The 15,919-nt window shown below is 48.0% G+C and overlaps 1 protein-coding gene across 15 annotated transcripts in view; it reads left to right on the top strand.

Annotated features, from left to right (window-relative positions):
- The window catches only part of SCRIB (scribble planar cell polarity protein), a 201,415-nt gene that overhangs the window by 14,831 nt on the left and 170,665 nt on the right, over nt 1–15,919 (top strand). For all 15 annotated transcript variants that reach the window (XM_069732145.1, XM_069732154.1, XM_069732146.1 and 12 more), the window contains exons 2-5: nt 10,446–10,563; nt 10,640–10,718; nt 13,662–13,751; nt 13,855–13,911. In XM_069732145.1, coding sequence (XP_069588246.1) covers nt 10,446–10,563; nt 10,640–10,718; nt 13,662–13,751; nt 13,855–13,911 — 344 coding nt within the window. The remainder of the gene's footprint in view (nt 1–10,445; nt 10,564–10,639; nt 10,719–13,661; nt 13,752–13,854; nt 13,912–15,919) is intronic.

Here is a 15,919-nt window from a genome sequence, read left to right as displayed (position 1 = left end):
TGGAGAGGAGACTGTAGGACAGGAGCCTACAATCTATTACTCCCTGTTATCAGCCATTACTGGGGGAGGAGACTGTAGGACAGGAGCCTACAATCTATTACTCCCTGTTATCGGCCATTACTGGGGAGGAGACTGTAGGACAGGAGCCTACAATCTATTACTACCTGTTATCAGCCATTACTGGAGAGGAGACTACAATCTATTACTCCCTGTTATCAGCCATTACTGGAGAGGAGACTACAATCTATTACTCCCTGTTATCAGCCATTACTGGGGAGGAGGCTGTAGGACAGGAGCCTACACTGTTATCAGCCATTACTGGGGGAGGAGACTACAATCTATTACTCCCTGTTATCAGCCATTACTGGAGAGGAGACTACAATCTATTACTCCCTGTTATCGGCCATTACTGGAGAAGAGACTGTAGGACAGGAGACCACAATCTATTACTCCCTGTTATCAGCCATTACTGGGGGAGGAGACTGTAGGACAGGAGCCTACAATCTATTACTCCCTGTTATCAGCCATTACTGGAGAGGAGTCTGTAGGACAGGAGCCTACAATCTATTACTCCCTGTTATCAGCCATTACTGGAGAGGAGACTACAATCTATTACTCCCTGTTATCGGCCATTACTGGAGAGGAGACTGTAGGACAGGAGCCTACAATCTATTACTCCCTGTTATCGGCCATTACTGGAGAAGAGACTGTAGGACAGGAGACCACAATCTATTACTCCCTGTTATCAGCCATTACTGGGGGAGGAGACTGTAGGACAGGAGCCTACAATCTATTACTCCCTGTTATCAGCCATTACTGGAGAGGAGACTGTAGGACAGGAGCCTACAATCTATTACTCCCTGTTATCAGCCATTACTGGGGGAGGAGACTGTAGGACAGGAGCCTACAATCTATTACTCCCTGTTATCGGCCATTACTGGGGAGGAGACTGTAGGACAGGAGCCTACAATCTATTACTACCTGTTATCAGCCATTACTGGAGAGGAGACTACAATCTATTACTCCCTGTTATCAGCCATTACTGGAGAGGAGACTACAATCTATTACTCCCTGTTATCAGCCATTACTGGAGAGGAGACTACAATCTATTACTCCCTGTTATCAGCCATTACTGGAGAGGAGACTGTAGGACAGGAGCCTACAATCTATTACTCCCTGTTATCAGCCATTACTGGGGGAGGAGACTGTAGGACAGGAGCCTACAATCTATTACTCCCTGTTATCGGCCATTACTGGGGAGGAGACTGTAGGACAGGAGCCTACAATCTATTACTACCTGTTATCAGCCATTACTGGAGAGGAGACTACAATCTATTACTCCCTGTTATCAGCCATTACTGGAGAGGAGACTACAATCTATTACTCCCTGTTATCAGCCATTACTGGAGAGGAGACTACAATCTATTACTCCCTGTTATCAGCCATTACTGGAGAGGAGACTACAATCTATTACTCCCTGTTATCAGCCATTACTGGAGAGGAGACTACAATCTATTACTCCCTGTTATCGGCCATTACTGGAGAATAGACTGTAGGACAGGAGACCACAATCTATTACTCCCTGTTATCAGCCATTACTGGGGGAGGAGACTGTAGGACAGGAGCCTACAATCTATTACTCCCTGTTATCAGCCATTACTGGAGAGGAGACTGTAGGACAGGAGCCTACAATCTATTACTCCCTGTTATCAGCCATTACTGGAGAGGAGACTGTAGGACAGGAGCCTACAATCTATTACTCCCTGTTATCGGCCATTACTGGGGAGGAGACTGTAGGACAGGAGCCTACAATCTATTACTACCTGTTATCAGCCATTACTGGGGAGGAGACTGTAGGACAGGAGCCTACAATCTATTACTCCCTGTTATCGGCCATTACTGGGGAGGAGACTGTAGGACAGGAGCCTACAATCTATTACACCCTGTTATCAGCCATTACTGGGGGAGGGGACTGTAGGACAGGAGCCTACAATCTATTACTCCCTGTTATCGGCCATTACTGGGGAGGAGACTGTAGGACAGGAGCCTACAATCTATTACTACCTGTTATCAGCCATTACTGGAGAGGAGACTACAATCTATTACTCCCTGTTATCAGCCATTACTGGAGAGGAGACTACAATCTATTACTCCCTGTTATCAGCCATTACTGGGGAGGAGGCTGTAGGACAGGAGCCTACACTGTTATCAGCCATTACTGGGGGAGGAGACTACAATCTATTACTCCCTGTTATCAGCCATTACTGGGGAGGAGGCTGTAGGACGGGAGACTACAATCTATTACTCCCTGTTATCAGCCATTACTGGGGAGGAGGCTGTAGGACGGGAGACTACAATCTATTACTCCCTGTTATCAGCCATTTCTGGGGGAGGAGACTACAATCTATTACTCCCTGTTATCAGCCATTACTGGGGGAGGGAACTGTAGGACAGGAGCCTACAATCTATTACTCCCTGTTATCAGCCATTACTGGAGAGGAGACTGTAGGACAGGAGCCTACAATCTATTACTCCCTGTTATCAGCCATTACTGGAGAGGAGACTGTAGGACAGGAGCCTACAATCTATTACTCCCTGTTATCAGCCATTACTGGAGAGGAGACTGTAGGACAGGAGCCTACAATCTATTACTCCCTGTTATCAGCCATTACTGGAGAGGAGACTGTAGGACAGTAGCCTACAAGCTATTACTCCCTTCTGACGGCTTGCAAAATGGTCATATAATTGACCCATGGGCTCAAATATTCGTTAAAATATATGTACAGTACAGATTTACTGTGACTGCCCTCGCCTCGTGTGTGTGTATGTATGCGACATAGCGCGGTCGGTTAATGCCCAGTCATGTAGTATATTGCCCAGTCACGTAGTATATTGCCCAGTCGCGTAGTATATTGCCCAGCCACGTAGTATATTGCCCAGCCACGTATGTAACAGGTTAAAAAATAAACATATACTCCGCTTCCGAGGGCCCCTTGTAGTCCTGGCGCCTGTGTGCGGTGCACGCGGCAGCTTCCGGTCCCAGGGCTTGTATGAGCGCAAGACCTGTGATGACGTCGCGGTCACATGACCGTGACGTCATGGCAGGTCCTTCTCGCATACCATCCTTAGCACCGGAACCTGTCGAGGACAGGACGCGACGTCGGAGGGTGAGAATAACGTTTTTTTTTTTATTATTATTATTTGTAACATTAGATCGTTTTACTATTGATGCTGCATACCCATCATCAATAGTAAAAACTTGGTCACACAGGGTAAATAGCTGTGTAACTGGAGTGCGTTACACCGTGCTCCGGTTTCGCTGGCATTAACCCTGTGTGAGCGCTGACTAAAGGGGAGTATGGAGCGGGCACTGACTGCGGGGAGGAAGGAGCGGCCATATTGCCGCCGGACTGTGCCCGTCGCTGATTGGTCGTGGCAATGGTCGTGGGCGTTTTGCCACGACCAATCAGCGACTTGGATTTCCAGGACACAGAGGCCGCGACCAATGAATATCCGTGACAGACAGACAGAAAGACAGACGGAAGTGACCCTTAGATAATTATATAGTAGATATGTTCCTTTCTGTGACTGTCCTCCATCTTCTGTCTGTGTGTATATAAATATATACATACAGTACAGGCCAAAAGTTTGGACACACCTTCACATTTAAAGATTTTTCTGTATTTTCATAACTATGAAAATTGTAAATTCACACTGAAGGCATCAAAACTATGAATTATCACATGTGGAATTATATACTTAACAAAAAAGTGTGAAACAACTGAAATTATGTCTTATATTCTAGGTTCTTCACAGTAGCCACCTTTTGCTTTGATGACTGCTTTGCACACTCTTGGCATTCTCTTGATGAGCTTCAAGAGGTAGTCACCGGGAATGGTTTTCACTTCACAGGTGTGCCCTGTCAGGTTTAATAAGTGGGATTTCTTGCCTTGTAAATGGGGTTGGGACCATCAGTTGTGTTTAGCAGAAGTCTGGTGGATACACAGCTGATAGTCCTTCTGAATAGACTGTTAGCTGCTTTTTTCTTGCCATAATACAAATTCTAAGTAAAGAATATATATATACTAGATTGTGGCCCGATTCTAACGCATCGGGTATTCTACAATATGCATGTCCCCGTAGTATATGGACAATGATGATTCCAGAATTCGCGGCAGACTGTGCTTGTTGCTGATTGGTCGAGGCAACCTTTATGACATCATCGTCGCCATGGCAACCATTATGACATCTACGTCGATACTGTGCCCATCGCTGGATCAGAAACGTGGGATTTCTACGTCCTTTATGACATCATCGTCGCTGTGCCCGTCGCTGATTGGTCGAAACCGCCAGGCCTCGACCAATGAGAGACGCGGGATGTCTACGTCCTTTATGACCGTCGGTGTGCCGGTCGGTGATTGGTCGAGGCCTGGCGGCCTCGACCAATCAGACGCGGGATTTCTACGTCGATACTGTGCCCGTCGCTGATTGTGGCCCGATTCTAACGCATCGGGTATTCTAGAATATGCATGTCCCCGTAGTATATGGACAATGATGATTCCAGAATTCGCGGCAGACTGTGCTTGTTGCTGATTGGTCGAGGCAACCTTTATGACATCATCGTCGCCATGGCAACCATTATGACATCTACGTCGATACTGTGCCCATCGCTGGATCAGAAACGTGGGATTTCTACGTCCTTTATGACATCATCGTCGCTGTGCCCGTCGCTGATTGGTCGAAACCGCCAGGCCTCTACGTCGATACTGTGCCCGTTGCTGATTGTTCGAGGCCTGGCGGCCTCGACCAATCAGACGCGTGATATCTACGTCCTTTATGACATCATCGTCGCTGTGCCCGTTGCTGATTGGTCGAGGACCTTCATTTGCGGTGAGGCGCCCTCTGCTGGTTGTCCCTAGATCGTGGTAACTTTCCTAGAATGCTCCCAGGCTCCAGTTCATATGAGGACAACCAGCAGAGGGCGCCTCTTATGAACTGGAGCCTGGGAGCTTTCTAGGAAAGTTCCCACGATCTAGGGACAACCAGCAGAGGGCGCCTCACCGCAAATGAAGGTAAATATAGGTCATTGACCTACTTTACCTCCATTCCCCGGGGTTTTGCAGCCACGAACAACGTTGCATTAGCAAAGCTCGTGGCTGCAAAGTATTTTAACCCCTTCAGATGGATTTACATCGTGGGACTTTACAGATCTGCGGAAGGTAAGGATATTGTTGGTTTATTATGTTTTTTTTGTTACAGAACGAGGGTCTTAAGTGATTGGATTGGGCGTTGAATAAAATATTACAACAACCTTTGTTTTTATTTCATTAAAATAATTTTTAATAATGTGTTTGTGTATTTTTTTAACCCTTTACTAGTATTGGATTAATACTGGATAGGTGTCATAATTGACGCCTCTCCATTATTAATTTGGCTTAATGTCACCTTACAATAGCAAGGTGACATTAACCCTTCATTACCCCATATCCCACCGCTACACTGGAATGGGAAGAGAGTGGCCAAGTGCCAGAATAGGCGCATCTTCCAGATGTGCCTTTTCTGGGGTGGCTGGGGGCAGATGTTTTTAGCCGGGGGGGCCAATAACCGTGGACCCTCTCCAGGCTATTAATATCTGCCCTCAGTCACTGGCTTTACTACTCTGGCGGAGAAAATTGCACGGGAGCCCATGCCAATTTTTTCCGCCATTTAACCCTTTAATTTAGTAGATAGAACGGCCAAATTTTGCATATACACAGTACTAACATTAGTAGTGTGGAATATGCAAAAAAAAGGGGGATATGAGATGGTTTACTGTATGTAAACCATGTCTCATATCATGTCAGGTTTAGGAAGGAGAGAGCAAAAGCCGGCAATTGAATTACCGGCTTTAAAGCTATCTCGCTCTGGAAGAAATATTAATATATATATATGTGTCTCACTGATATATACCTATTCTATGTGTACACATTTATTCTACCTATTCTACTGTAAGCTGTCAGTGTGATTTTACTGTACACCGCAAGGAATTACCGGCTTTTCTCTCTAACACCGCTGCGTATTTCTCGCAAGTCACACTGCTGGTCCGTGTGTGATCCGTATTTTTCAGGCTTCCATAGACTTTCATTGGCGTATTTCTTGCGCAGTACGGTGACAAACGCAGCATGCTGCGATTTTCTACGGCCGTAGAAAGCCGTATAATACAGATCAGTAAAATACGGCAGATAGGAGCTGGGGCATAGAGAATGATTGTGCCGTTTGTTTTGCGAGTTTTACGGACGTATTTTCTGCGCTCATACGTCCGTAAAACTCGCTAGTGTGACGGCAGCCTAAGATGCTTAGCCTCTCTTCCCACTGCCCTGTAGCATTGGCATATGGGGTAATAAGGGGTTAATGTCGCCTTTCTATTGTAAGGTGACATTAAGCCTGGTTAATAATGGAGAGGTGTCAATAAGACACCTATCCATTATTAATCAAATAGTATGAAAGGGTTAAAAATGAAGTGAAGCCCTCATTCGCCTGTAAAAAAAAAAAAAAAAAAAAAAATCCAAAATTAAAAAGCAGCAATATCCCATACCTGTCCGCCGTACAGTCAAGTCCCACGATGTAAATCCATCTCAAGGGGTTAAATGGTTTACAACCAGGAGCGCTGCTAATGCTACTTCCCCGACTGTAGAAGACTGGGGAATAAATGAAAAGCTGCCTGCGCAGCCTCCCCACCTGACCGGACATGAACTCTGTAGCGTGGGAAAGTTTCTGAACATTTTCCCACGCTGTCAGTTCACTGCGGGTCAGGCGGGGAGTCTGCGCATGCTCAGTGACATCAACTGTAGTCGACCCCGCCTGACCTGAGGTGATCTTGACATCATGGGAAAATGTTCAGAAACTTTCCCACGCTACAGAGTTCATGTCCGTTCAGGCAGGGAGGATGCACAGGCAGCTTTTCATTCATTCCTCTGTGGTTTACAGCCCGACCTGTAGCATTAGCAGCGCTCCTGATTGTAAACTAACCCCTTGAGATGGATTACAACGTGGGACTTGACTGTACGGCGGAAAGGTATGGGATACTTTTGCTTTTTTATTTTGGATTTTCTACAGGAGAATGAGGTCTTCACTTGGATTGAGCGTACAATAAAGATATTAAAACCTGCTTGTTTCATTCTTTCATTAAAATACATTATTCTTAATGTGTTTGTATTTTTAACCCTTTCATGCTATTGGATTAATAATGGATAGATGTCTTATTGACACCTTTCCATTATTAACCAGGCTTAATGTCACCTTACAATAGCAGGTGACATTAACCCCTTATTACCCCATATGCCAATGCTACAGGGCAGTGGGAAGAGAGAGACTAAGTGTGCCTTTTCTGGGATGGCTGGGGGCTGATGTTTTTAGCCAGGGGGGGTGGGGCAATAACCATGGTCCCGCTCTAGGCTATCTAGTGGTTATTGATGATGCGACTGAAGACCGAAACGGCTGATTAATCCTGTGTGTACAGGGCGAAACTTTCTGCTTAGATCCAACCAAATGCAGCAAGGATGATTGGACGGCGCTCCTCAGGACAAGACGGACAATGACCCAATGCATCCTGCGAGAGAATAGACCTGGAATATTCTGCAGTGACTGAGTCCTCACCAGACCTCATCCCATCGAGCTGCATTTCACCGGCTGAAGGCAGAAAGAGCAATGGAGGAGACAATCGATGGTGATGGCCATGGCCTCCAGACTTCAGGCCCTCATTGCTGGAAAGCCTCACACAGGAGGAGACCAGCGATGGTGATCTCCATGGCCTCCATACTTCAGGCCCTCATTGCTAGAAAGCCTCACTGGAGGAGACCAGTGATGGCCATGGCCTCCATACTTCAGGCCCTCATTACTTGAAAGCCTCACACAGGAGGAGACCAGCGATGGTGACATCCATGGCCTCCAGACTTCAGGCCCTCATTGCTGGAAACCCTCACTGCAGGAGACCAGCGATGGTGATGGTGATGGCCATGGCCTACAGACTTCAGGCCATCATTGCTGGAAACCCTCACACTGGAGGAGACCATCGATGGTGATGTCCATGGCCTCCAGATCTCAGGCCCTCATTGCTGGAAACCCTCACACTGGAGGAAACCAGCGATGGTGACGTCCATGGCCTCCAGACTTCAGGCCATCATTGCTGGAAACCCTCACCCTGGAGGAAACCAGCGATGGTGACGTCCATGGCCTCCAGACTTCAGGCCATCATTGCTGGAAACCCTCACACTGGAGGAGACCAGCGATGGTGACATCCATGACCTACAGACTTCAGGCCATCATTGCTGGAAAGCCTCGCACCAGAGGAGACCAGCGATAGTGATGTCCATGGCCTCCAGACTTCAGGCTGTCATTGCTGCTGTGGATTTTCTACAAAGTTAAACATGGACATTTTATTTATGGGGAAGTGAATTTGTCCATTTACTTCTGAGCCCTGAAATGAGGAGGATTTGTAGGAAAATGGCTGCAATTCCCTAACATTTCACAGGAGATTTCTGTTCAACCCCTTTAATTAACCCTGAAAGTCTCCACTTAAATAGCAAAATAGCGGCCTTCAGAGCTGAAATCGCCAGGATTCATCACTGGCCGAAGATATCTGGACCTAAATATGTATCCATCACACAGGGTATATCGTGTCCAGTGTGGGGTTTTGTTTATATATTTAACAATAGTGAATAACTCAATTACAGTATATATATCACTCTACCGTGGATATAAAAAGTCTACACGCCCCTGTGTATGTCAGGTTTTTGTCATGTAACTACTTCGACCATGAGCTAACATCTCAGGACTCCCCCTCCTTTAATATCACCCTTAATCTGCATGAATATATTGAGGAATAAACTGAAATCATTTATGAGGGGAAATAAAAATAACTGCATTAATGTGGTTGCATAATTGTGCACACCCTCATATAATTGGGGTTTGGGAAGTGCTCAGAATCAGCCGATCTCATTTCCCCCATGTTACATAGTAGTCAGCGCTCGGCTGCCGTCATTTTCAGCGATTCTGATAGACCCCAGAGAAAGTGTCGCTGCTCTCTGAGGATTTTCCTGTAAACAGCTGACAACACAGCAAAGGATCTCAGTGTAGAAATTTGTTAGGAGATAGGACTAAAATACAGGGATCAGATCTACCATGAACACTGTGAAGACGTCACAAGAAGGGGCTGAAATCTGGCACCACAGCGACATTACCGAGAACTGGACGTCCCTCGGATATTGGGGAAAAGACAAGAAGAACATTGTCACTGGAGGCCGACGGCAACATTAGAGGAGCTGCAGGGATTTCTGGCCAGTCCTCACCGTGTCCTACATGTGACCACAATCTCCCGTATTCCTCACATCCGGCCTGTGGAGTCATGAGGAGACAGAGCCTTTTCTTACATATAAACCTCCAGGCCGGCGATGTTCCGACAAATCCTTCATCACATCCGCCAGAAGTAGGAAAAGTGTCTGAGGAAACCGAGGGGGAACTCTGTGGCCATAATCCCAGAAGGTGTAAAGCCGACACCGGTTATCACCAGAAAACTCCCATCCCCACAGTGAAGCATGGTGGGGGGCAGAATTGTGCTCTGAGGCATTAGCCAAGGGGGAGGGGATTATGGACAACTACACACGGGACTGCAGCAAAATATTGACGTGCAGATTTGTGCAACCACATTATTATACTGCTCTGTTTCTCTTTTTTTTTCATCCCAAACGTTTTCAGTTTGTTTTTCTCTGGATTTGTGCAGATTTATGGCAACATTAAAGGGGCAGGAGTTCTGAAATAATTATTTTTGGTCCGATTCTTTACATGATATAAGCCTGGGGATTTTATCAGGGGCGAGTAGACTTTTATATCCACCATATACCCCGGCTCTTGAATATCTATGTGTTTCTCCAGCGCTCTGATTCCTTCCTGCTTCCTCCTGCTGTTTTGGGAAGTGGAGGCTTCCTGTCTGCTGTGCGGCAGCCTCCTTACATTCCCCCCTCCTCTGTGCTCGGAGCACAAGAGCTGACACTCTGCACTCACCTCTGTGTACGCCTTTCCAGCAGTGGGCCTTTATCGGCCTCCCTTGTATCCAGTGACGATGGCGCTTCCTGGACTGATACATTGTAACAAACCAGCAGAGATGAGTGGAGCTCGCAAAGCAATGACTGACTACACTGGATGCAATTGTCACGAGCTCTCGGCTGTGTCCACCTTCACTGATTGTCGCAGGGCTGCAGCTGGCGGGATACGTAGGGACCCCCGTTGCCAGCGGGATACGTCGGGGCCTCCTTTGCCGACGGGATACGTCGGGGCCCCCGGTGCCGGTGGGATATGTTGGGGCCCCCGGTGCCGGCGGGATACGTCGGGGGCTCCTGTTGCTGGCGGGATACGTGGTGCCGGGTGTGAGCTGTGAGCGCAGGTTCTGACCCCGGTTTTTCTTTCTTCAGCCTTTCTTCCGGTTGCTGAATCTGAGGAAGCTCGGACTGAGCGACAACGAGATCCAGCGTCTGCCCCCCGAGGTGGCCAACTTCATGCAGCTGGTGGAGCTGGACATCTCCCGCAATGGTGAGTCCTCCTCTGGGGGCCCGCCGGGCCCGCTCTCCCTCCAGTCTTTCATTTTCTTTTTCTCTCTTTTTTTCAGACATTCCTGAAATTCCTGAAAGCATCAAGTTTTGCAAATCGTTGGAGATTGCGGATTTCAGTGGGAACCCGCTGTCCAGGTAATAATACTGGTGGAGGGGTGTTCCCGGGACCCCAACCATTGGGCTCAATGAGGCAATTGACCTGGTCCTGCTGAGGGTTTGTTACCCTGTGTCAGTGTCGACCTCCTCTGTGAGCTGAGCAGTAACTGCACTGACACATTGTAACCAACCTCCAGCTGTGTAACTGGGGCTGTAGGTGTCCAGGTCCTGAGTGTAAGCGAAAGGTCACCGCTCACTGACGGAGCGAAGAAGGGGCCGAACATGTGTAATGCATCACGAGACCCCCGTATTAATGGTGTGTGTGTAGAGACCCCCGTATTAATGGTGTGTGTGTATAGAGACCCCCGTATTAATGGTGTGTGTGTAGAGACCCCCGTATTAATGGTGTGTGTGTATAGAGACCCCCGTATTATTGGTGTGTGTATAGAGACCCCCGTATTAATGGTGTGTGTGTGTGTATAGGGACCCCCGTATTAATGGTGTGTGTGTATAGAGACCCCCATATTAATGGTGTGTGTAGAGACCCCCGTATTAATGGTGTGTGTGTATAGGGACCCCCATATTAATGCTGTGTGTGTGTATAGAGACCCCCGTATTAATGGTGTGTGTGTATAGAGACCCCCGTATTATTGGTGTGTGTGTGTGTATATAGAGACCCCAGTATTAATGGTGTGTGTAGAGACCCCCGTATTAATGGTGTGTGTGTATAGAGACCCCCGTATTAATGGTGTGTGTATAGAGACCCCCATATTAATGGTGTGTGTGTATAGAGACCCCCATATTAATGCTGTGTGTGTGTATAGAGACCCCCGTATTAATGGTGTGTGTGTATAGGGACCCCCGTATTAATGGTGTGTGTGTACATAGGGACCCCCGTATTAATGGTGTGTGTGTATATAGGGACCCCCGTATTAATGGTGTGTGTGTAGAGACCCCCGTATTAATGGTGTGTGTGTAGAGACCCCCGTATTAATGGTGTGTGTGTAGAGACCCCCGTATTATTGGTGTGTGTGTGTAGAGACCCCCGTATTAATGGTGTGTGTGTATAGAGACCCCCGTATTAATGGTGTGTGTGTGTATAGGGACCCCCGTATTAATGATGTGTGTGTGTAGAGACCCCCGTATTAATGGTGTATAGAGACCCCCGTATTAATGGTGTGTGTGTATAGAGACCCCCATATTAATGGTGTATAGGGACCCCCGTATTAATGGTGTGTGTGTACATAGGGACCCCCGTATTAATGGTGTGTGTGTAGAGACCCCCGTATTAATGGTGTGTGTGTATAGAGACCCCCGTATTAATGGTGTGTGTGTATAGGGACCCCCGTATTAATGGTGTGTGTGTATAGAGACCCCCGTATTAATGGTGTGTGTGTAGAGACCCCCGTATTAATGGTGTGTGTGTATAGGGACCCCCGTATTAATGGTGTGTGTGTAGAGACCCCCGTATTAATGGTGTGTGTGTAGAGACCCCCGTATTAATGGTGTGTGTGTAGAGACCCCCGTATTATTGGTGTGTGTGTATAGAGACCCCCGTATTAATGGTGTGTGTGTGTATAGGGACCCCCGTATTAATGGTGTGTGTGTATAGGGACCCCCATATTAATGGTGTGTGTATAGAGACCCCCATATTAATGGTGTGTGTGTATAGGGACCCCCATATTAATGGTGTGTGTGTATAGGGACCCCCATATTAATGGTGTGTGTGTATAGGGACCCCCATATTAATGGTGTGTGTATAGGGACCCCCATATTAATGGTGTGTGTGTATAGGGACCCCCATATTAATGGTGTGTGTATAGAGACCCCCATATTAATGGTGTGTGTGTGTGTGTATAGAGTCCCCCGTATTATTGGTGTGTGTGTGTATAGAGACCCCAGTATTAATGGTGTGTGTGTGTAAAGACCCCCGTATTAATGGTGTGTGTGTGTGTGTAGAGATCCCCGTATTAATGGTGTGTGTGTGTGTAGAGACCCCCGTATTAATGGTGTGTGTGTGTAGAGACCCCAGTATTAATGGTGTGTGTATAGAGACCCCCGTATTAATGGTGTGTGTATAGGGACCCCCGTATTAATGGTCTGTGTATAGAGACCCCCGTATTAATGGTGTGTGTATAGAGACCCCCGTATTAATGGTGTGTGTATAGGGACCCCCGTATTAATGGTGTGTGTATAGAGACCCCCGTATTAATGGTGTGTGTATAGGGACCCCCGTATTAATGGTGTGTGTGTATAGGGACCCCGTATTAATGGTGTGTGTGTGTAGAGACCCCCGTATTAATGGCGTGTGTGTATAGGGACCCCCGTATTAATGGTGTGTGTGTATAGGGACCCCCGTATTAATGGTGTGTGTGTGTAGAGACCCCAGTATTAATGGTGTGTGTGTATAGGGACCCCAGTATTAATGGTGTGTGTGTATAGGGACCCCCGTATTAATGGTATGTGTGTGTATAGAGACCCCCGTATTAATGGTGTGTGTATAGGGACCCCCGTATTAATGGTGTGTGTATAGGGACCCCCGTATTAATGGTGTGTGTGTATAGGGACCCCCGTATTAATGGTATGTGTGTGTATAGAGACCCCCGTATTAATGGTGTGTGTATAGGGACCCCCGTATTAATGGTGTGTGTATAGAGACCCCCGTATTAATGGTGTGTGTATAGGGACCCCCGTATTAATGGTGTGTGTATAGAGACCCCCGTATTAATGGTGTGTGTATAGGGACCCCCGTATTAATGGTGTGTGTGTATAGGGACCCCCGTATGTACAGTGTATCTCCCTGAGCCGTGCTGGATATATTTGACTGTCGCCACCATGTGGTCAGTGTGGAGTACTGCAGGAAGACCCTGAGTTCTTTCGTCCCTGGTGGTGGCACATTGCAGCGCCCTGATTTACTGGGTGGTCCGCGTTCAGTCTGAGGGTCTTCAGATGCCGGTAGATGGTTTTCCACCCTTCTTGCAGGCTGCCCGATGGATTTACCCAGCTCCGCAGCCTGGCGCACCTGGCTTTGAACGACGTGTCCCTGCAATCGCTGCCCAATGATATCGGCAAGTGAGTGGTCTCCGATCTGCACACCGCACTGCTCACCGTTGTGGGGGATTTTGCTGCTGAGTGAACGTTCGTCTCCGTTTCATGGAATTATTCTTATTTTTAGTTTGGCGAACTTGGTGACGTTGGAATTGCGAGAAAACCTCCTGAAGTCTGTGCCTACGTGAGTATTCACCGGGGGTCCGCCATTGTGAGCTGTGCCCCCATGACTGCCCTCAGGTCACACATGCTGGTGTATATTGTGTGGGGCCAGGGGTCCGCCGATGCTCACAGTGTGTGTATAGAGCGCGTGCCACGTGTGCCAATCTCTGCGCTCATAGACGGTGGATATAAAGTCTTCACGCCCCGATTTGTGTCACCGAGAGGAATCATTTCAGAACCTTCATCCCTTTTTATAGTTACCAAAATCTGCACAAATCCAAAGAAAAGAGATATAAAGCCTTACAATAATGTGGTTGCATAAATCTGCACACCCGTACACTAAGGCCGGTTTCACATTTGCGGTTGTGTCCGCAGCGTTTCTTCCGCAATTATCCGCATGCGTCGTGTTTTCCTATATTTAACATTAGGGACGCATGTGTCTGCGATCGGTTGCGTTTTGCCGCGTTTGACGACGCATGCGTCGTTTCGTCCTCTGCGGCTTGGTGCGGTAAACGCAACATGTAGTAATTTTAGAGACGTCAATTTGCCGCCTAGAAACGTATGCGGTTGTTAGCGCAAGGAATGCGGCAAAAAAATGCATTACTGTCTATGGGAACGCATGCGTACACATGTCTGCGTACGCATGCATTTGATGCGCTTGCGTACTTTGGACTGCGCATGTGCAGGAACTGATTTAGACATGCCCATTAAAGACTCACCCTCCTGGAAATACCAAACGCATGCGCATAAAAAGCGCAAACACATGTAAAGCGCATGCAAACGCTGCGGTTTTTTAACCATCATGTGTAAGCTGATGCGGATAATAAACGCTGCTCTACCAGACGTTTGCGGACGATACGCTGCGGACTTAACCGCAAATGTGAAACTAGCCTTATACTTGTTGCAGGATCCTATGAGTTTCTGGCAGCGTTAAGTGTTTTTGAGTCGGGTTCGATCAGTCGGCACATCTTGGATTGATGATCTTTGCCAGCTCCTCCTGTCAGCATCTCCACATCTGTCAGATTACGGGACATCTCCTGTGTACAGCGCCCTCTTCAGGTCACCACAGATTGCGGGGACATCTCCTGTGTACAGCGTCCTCTTCAGGTCACCACAGATTGCAGGGACATCTCCTGTGTACAGCGTCCTCTTCAGGTCACCACAGATTGCGGGGACATCTCCTGTGTACAGCGTCCTCTTCAGGTCACCACAGATTGCGGGGACATCTCCTGTGTACAGCGTCCTCTTCAGGTCACCACAGATTGCGGGGACATCTCCTGTGTACAGCGTCCTCTTCAGGTCACCACAGATTGCAGGGACATCTCCTGTGTACAGCGTCCTCTTCAGGTCACCACAGATTGCGGGGACATCTCCTGTGTACAGCGCCCTCTTCAGGTCACCACAGATTGCGGGGACATCTCCTGTGTACGGCGCCCTCTTCAGGTCACCACAGATTGCGGGGACATCTCCTGTGTACGGCGCTCTCTTCAGGTCACCACAGATTGCGGGGACATCTCCTGTGTACAGCGCCCTCTTCAGGTCACCACAGATTGCGGGGACATCTCCTGTGTACAGCGTCCTCTTCAGGTCACCACAGATTGCGGGACATCTCCTGTGTACAGCGTCCTCTTCAGGTCACCACAGATTGCGGGGACATCTCCTGTGTACAGTGTCCTCTTCAGGTCACCACAGATTGCGGGGACATCTCCTGTGTACAGCGCCCTCTTCAGGTCACCACAGATTGCGGGGACATCTCCTGTGTACAGCGCCCTCTTCAGGTCACCACAGATTGCGGGGGCATCTCCTGTGTACAGCGCCCTCTTCAGGTCACCACAGATTGCGGGGACATCTCCTGTGTACAGCGTCCTCTTCAGGTCACCACAGATTGCGGGGACATCTCCTGTGTACAGCGTCCTCTTCAGGTCACCACAGATTGCGGGACATCTCCTGTGTACAGCGTCCTCTTCAGGTCACCACAGATTGCGGGGGCATCTCCTGTGTACAGCGTCCTCTTCAGGTCACCACAGATT

Source organism: Ranitomeya imitator, chromosome 6 (assembly GCF_032444005.1).
Source record: "Ranitomeya imitator isolate aRanImi1 chromosome 6, aRanImi1.pri, whole genome shotgun sequence".
Classification (NCBI taxonomy): Eukaryota; Metazoa; Chordata; class Amphibia; order Anura; family Dendrobatidae; genus Ranitomeya; species Ranitomeya imitator.
The sequence above is the reverse complement of the archived record's forward strand: the minus strand, read 5'-3'. Positions and strand labels throughout refer to the sequence as shown.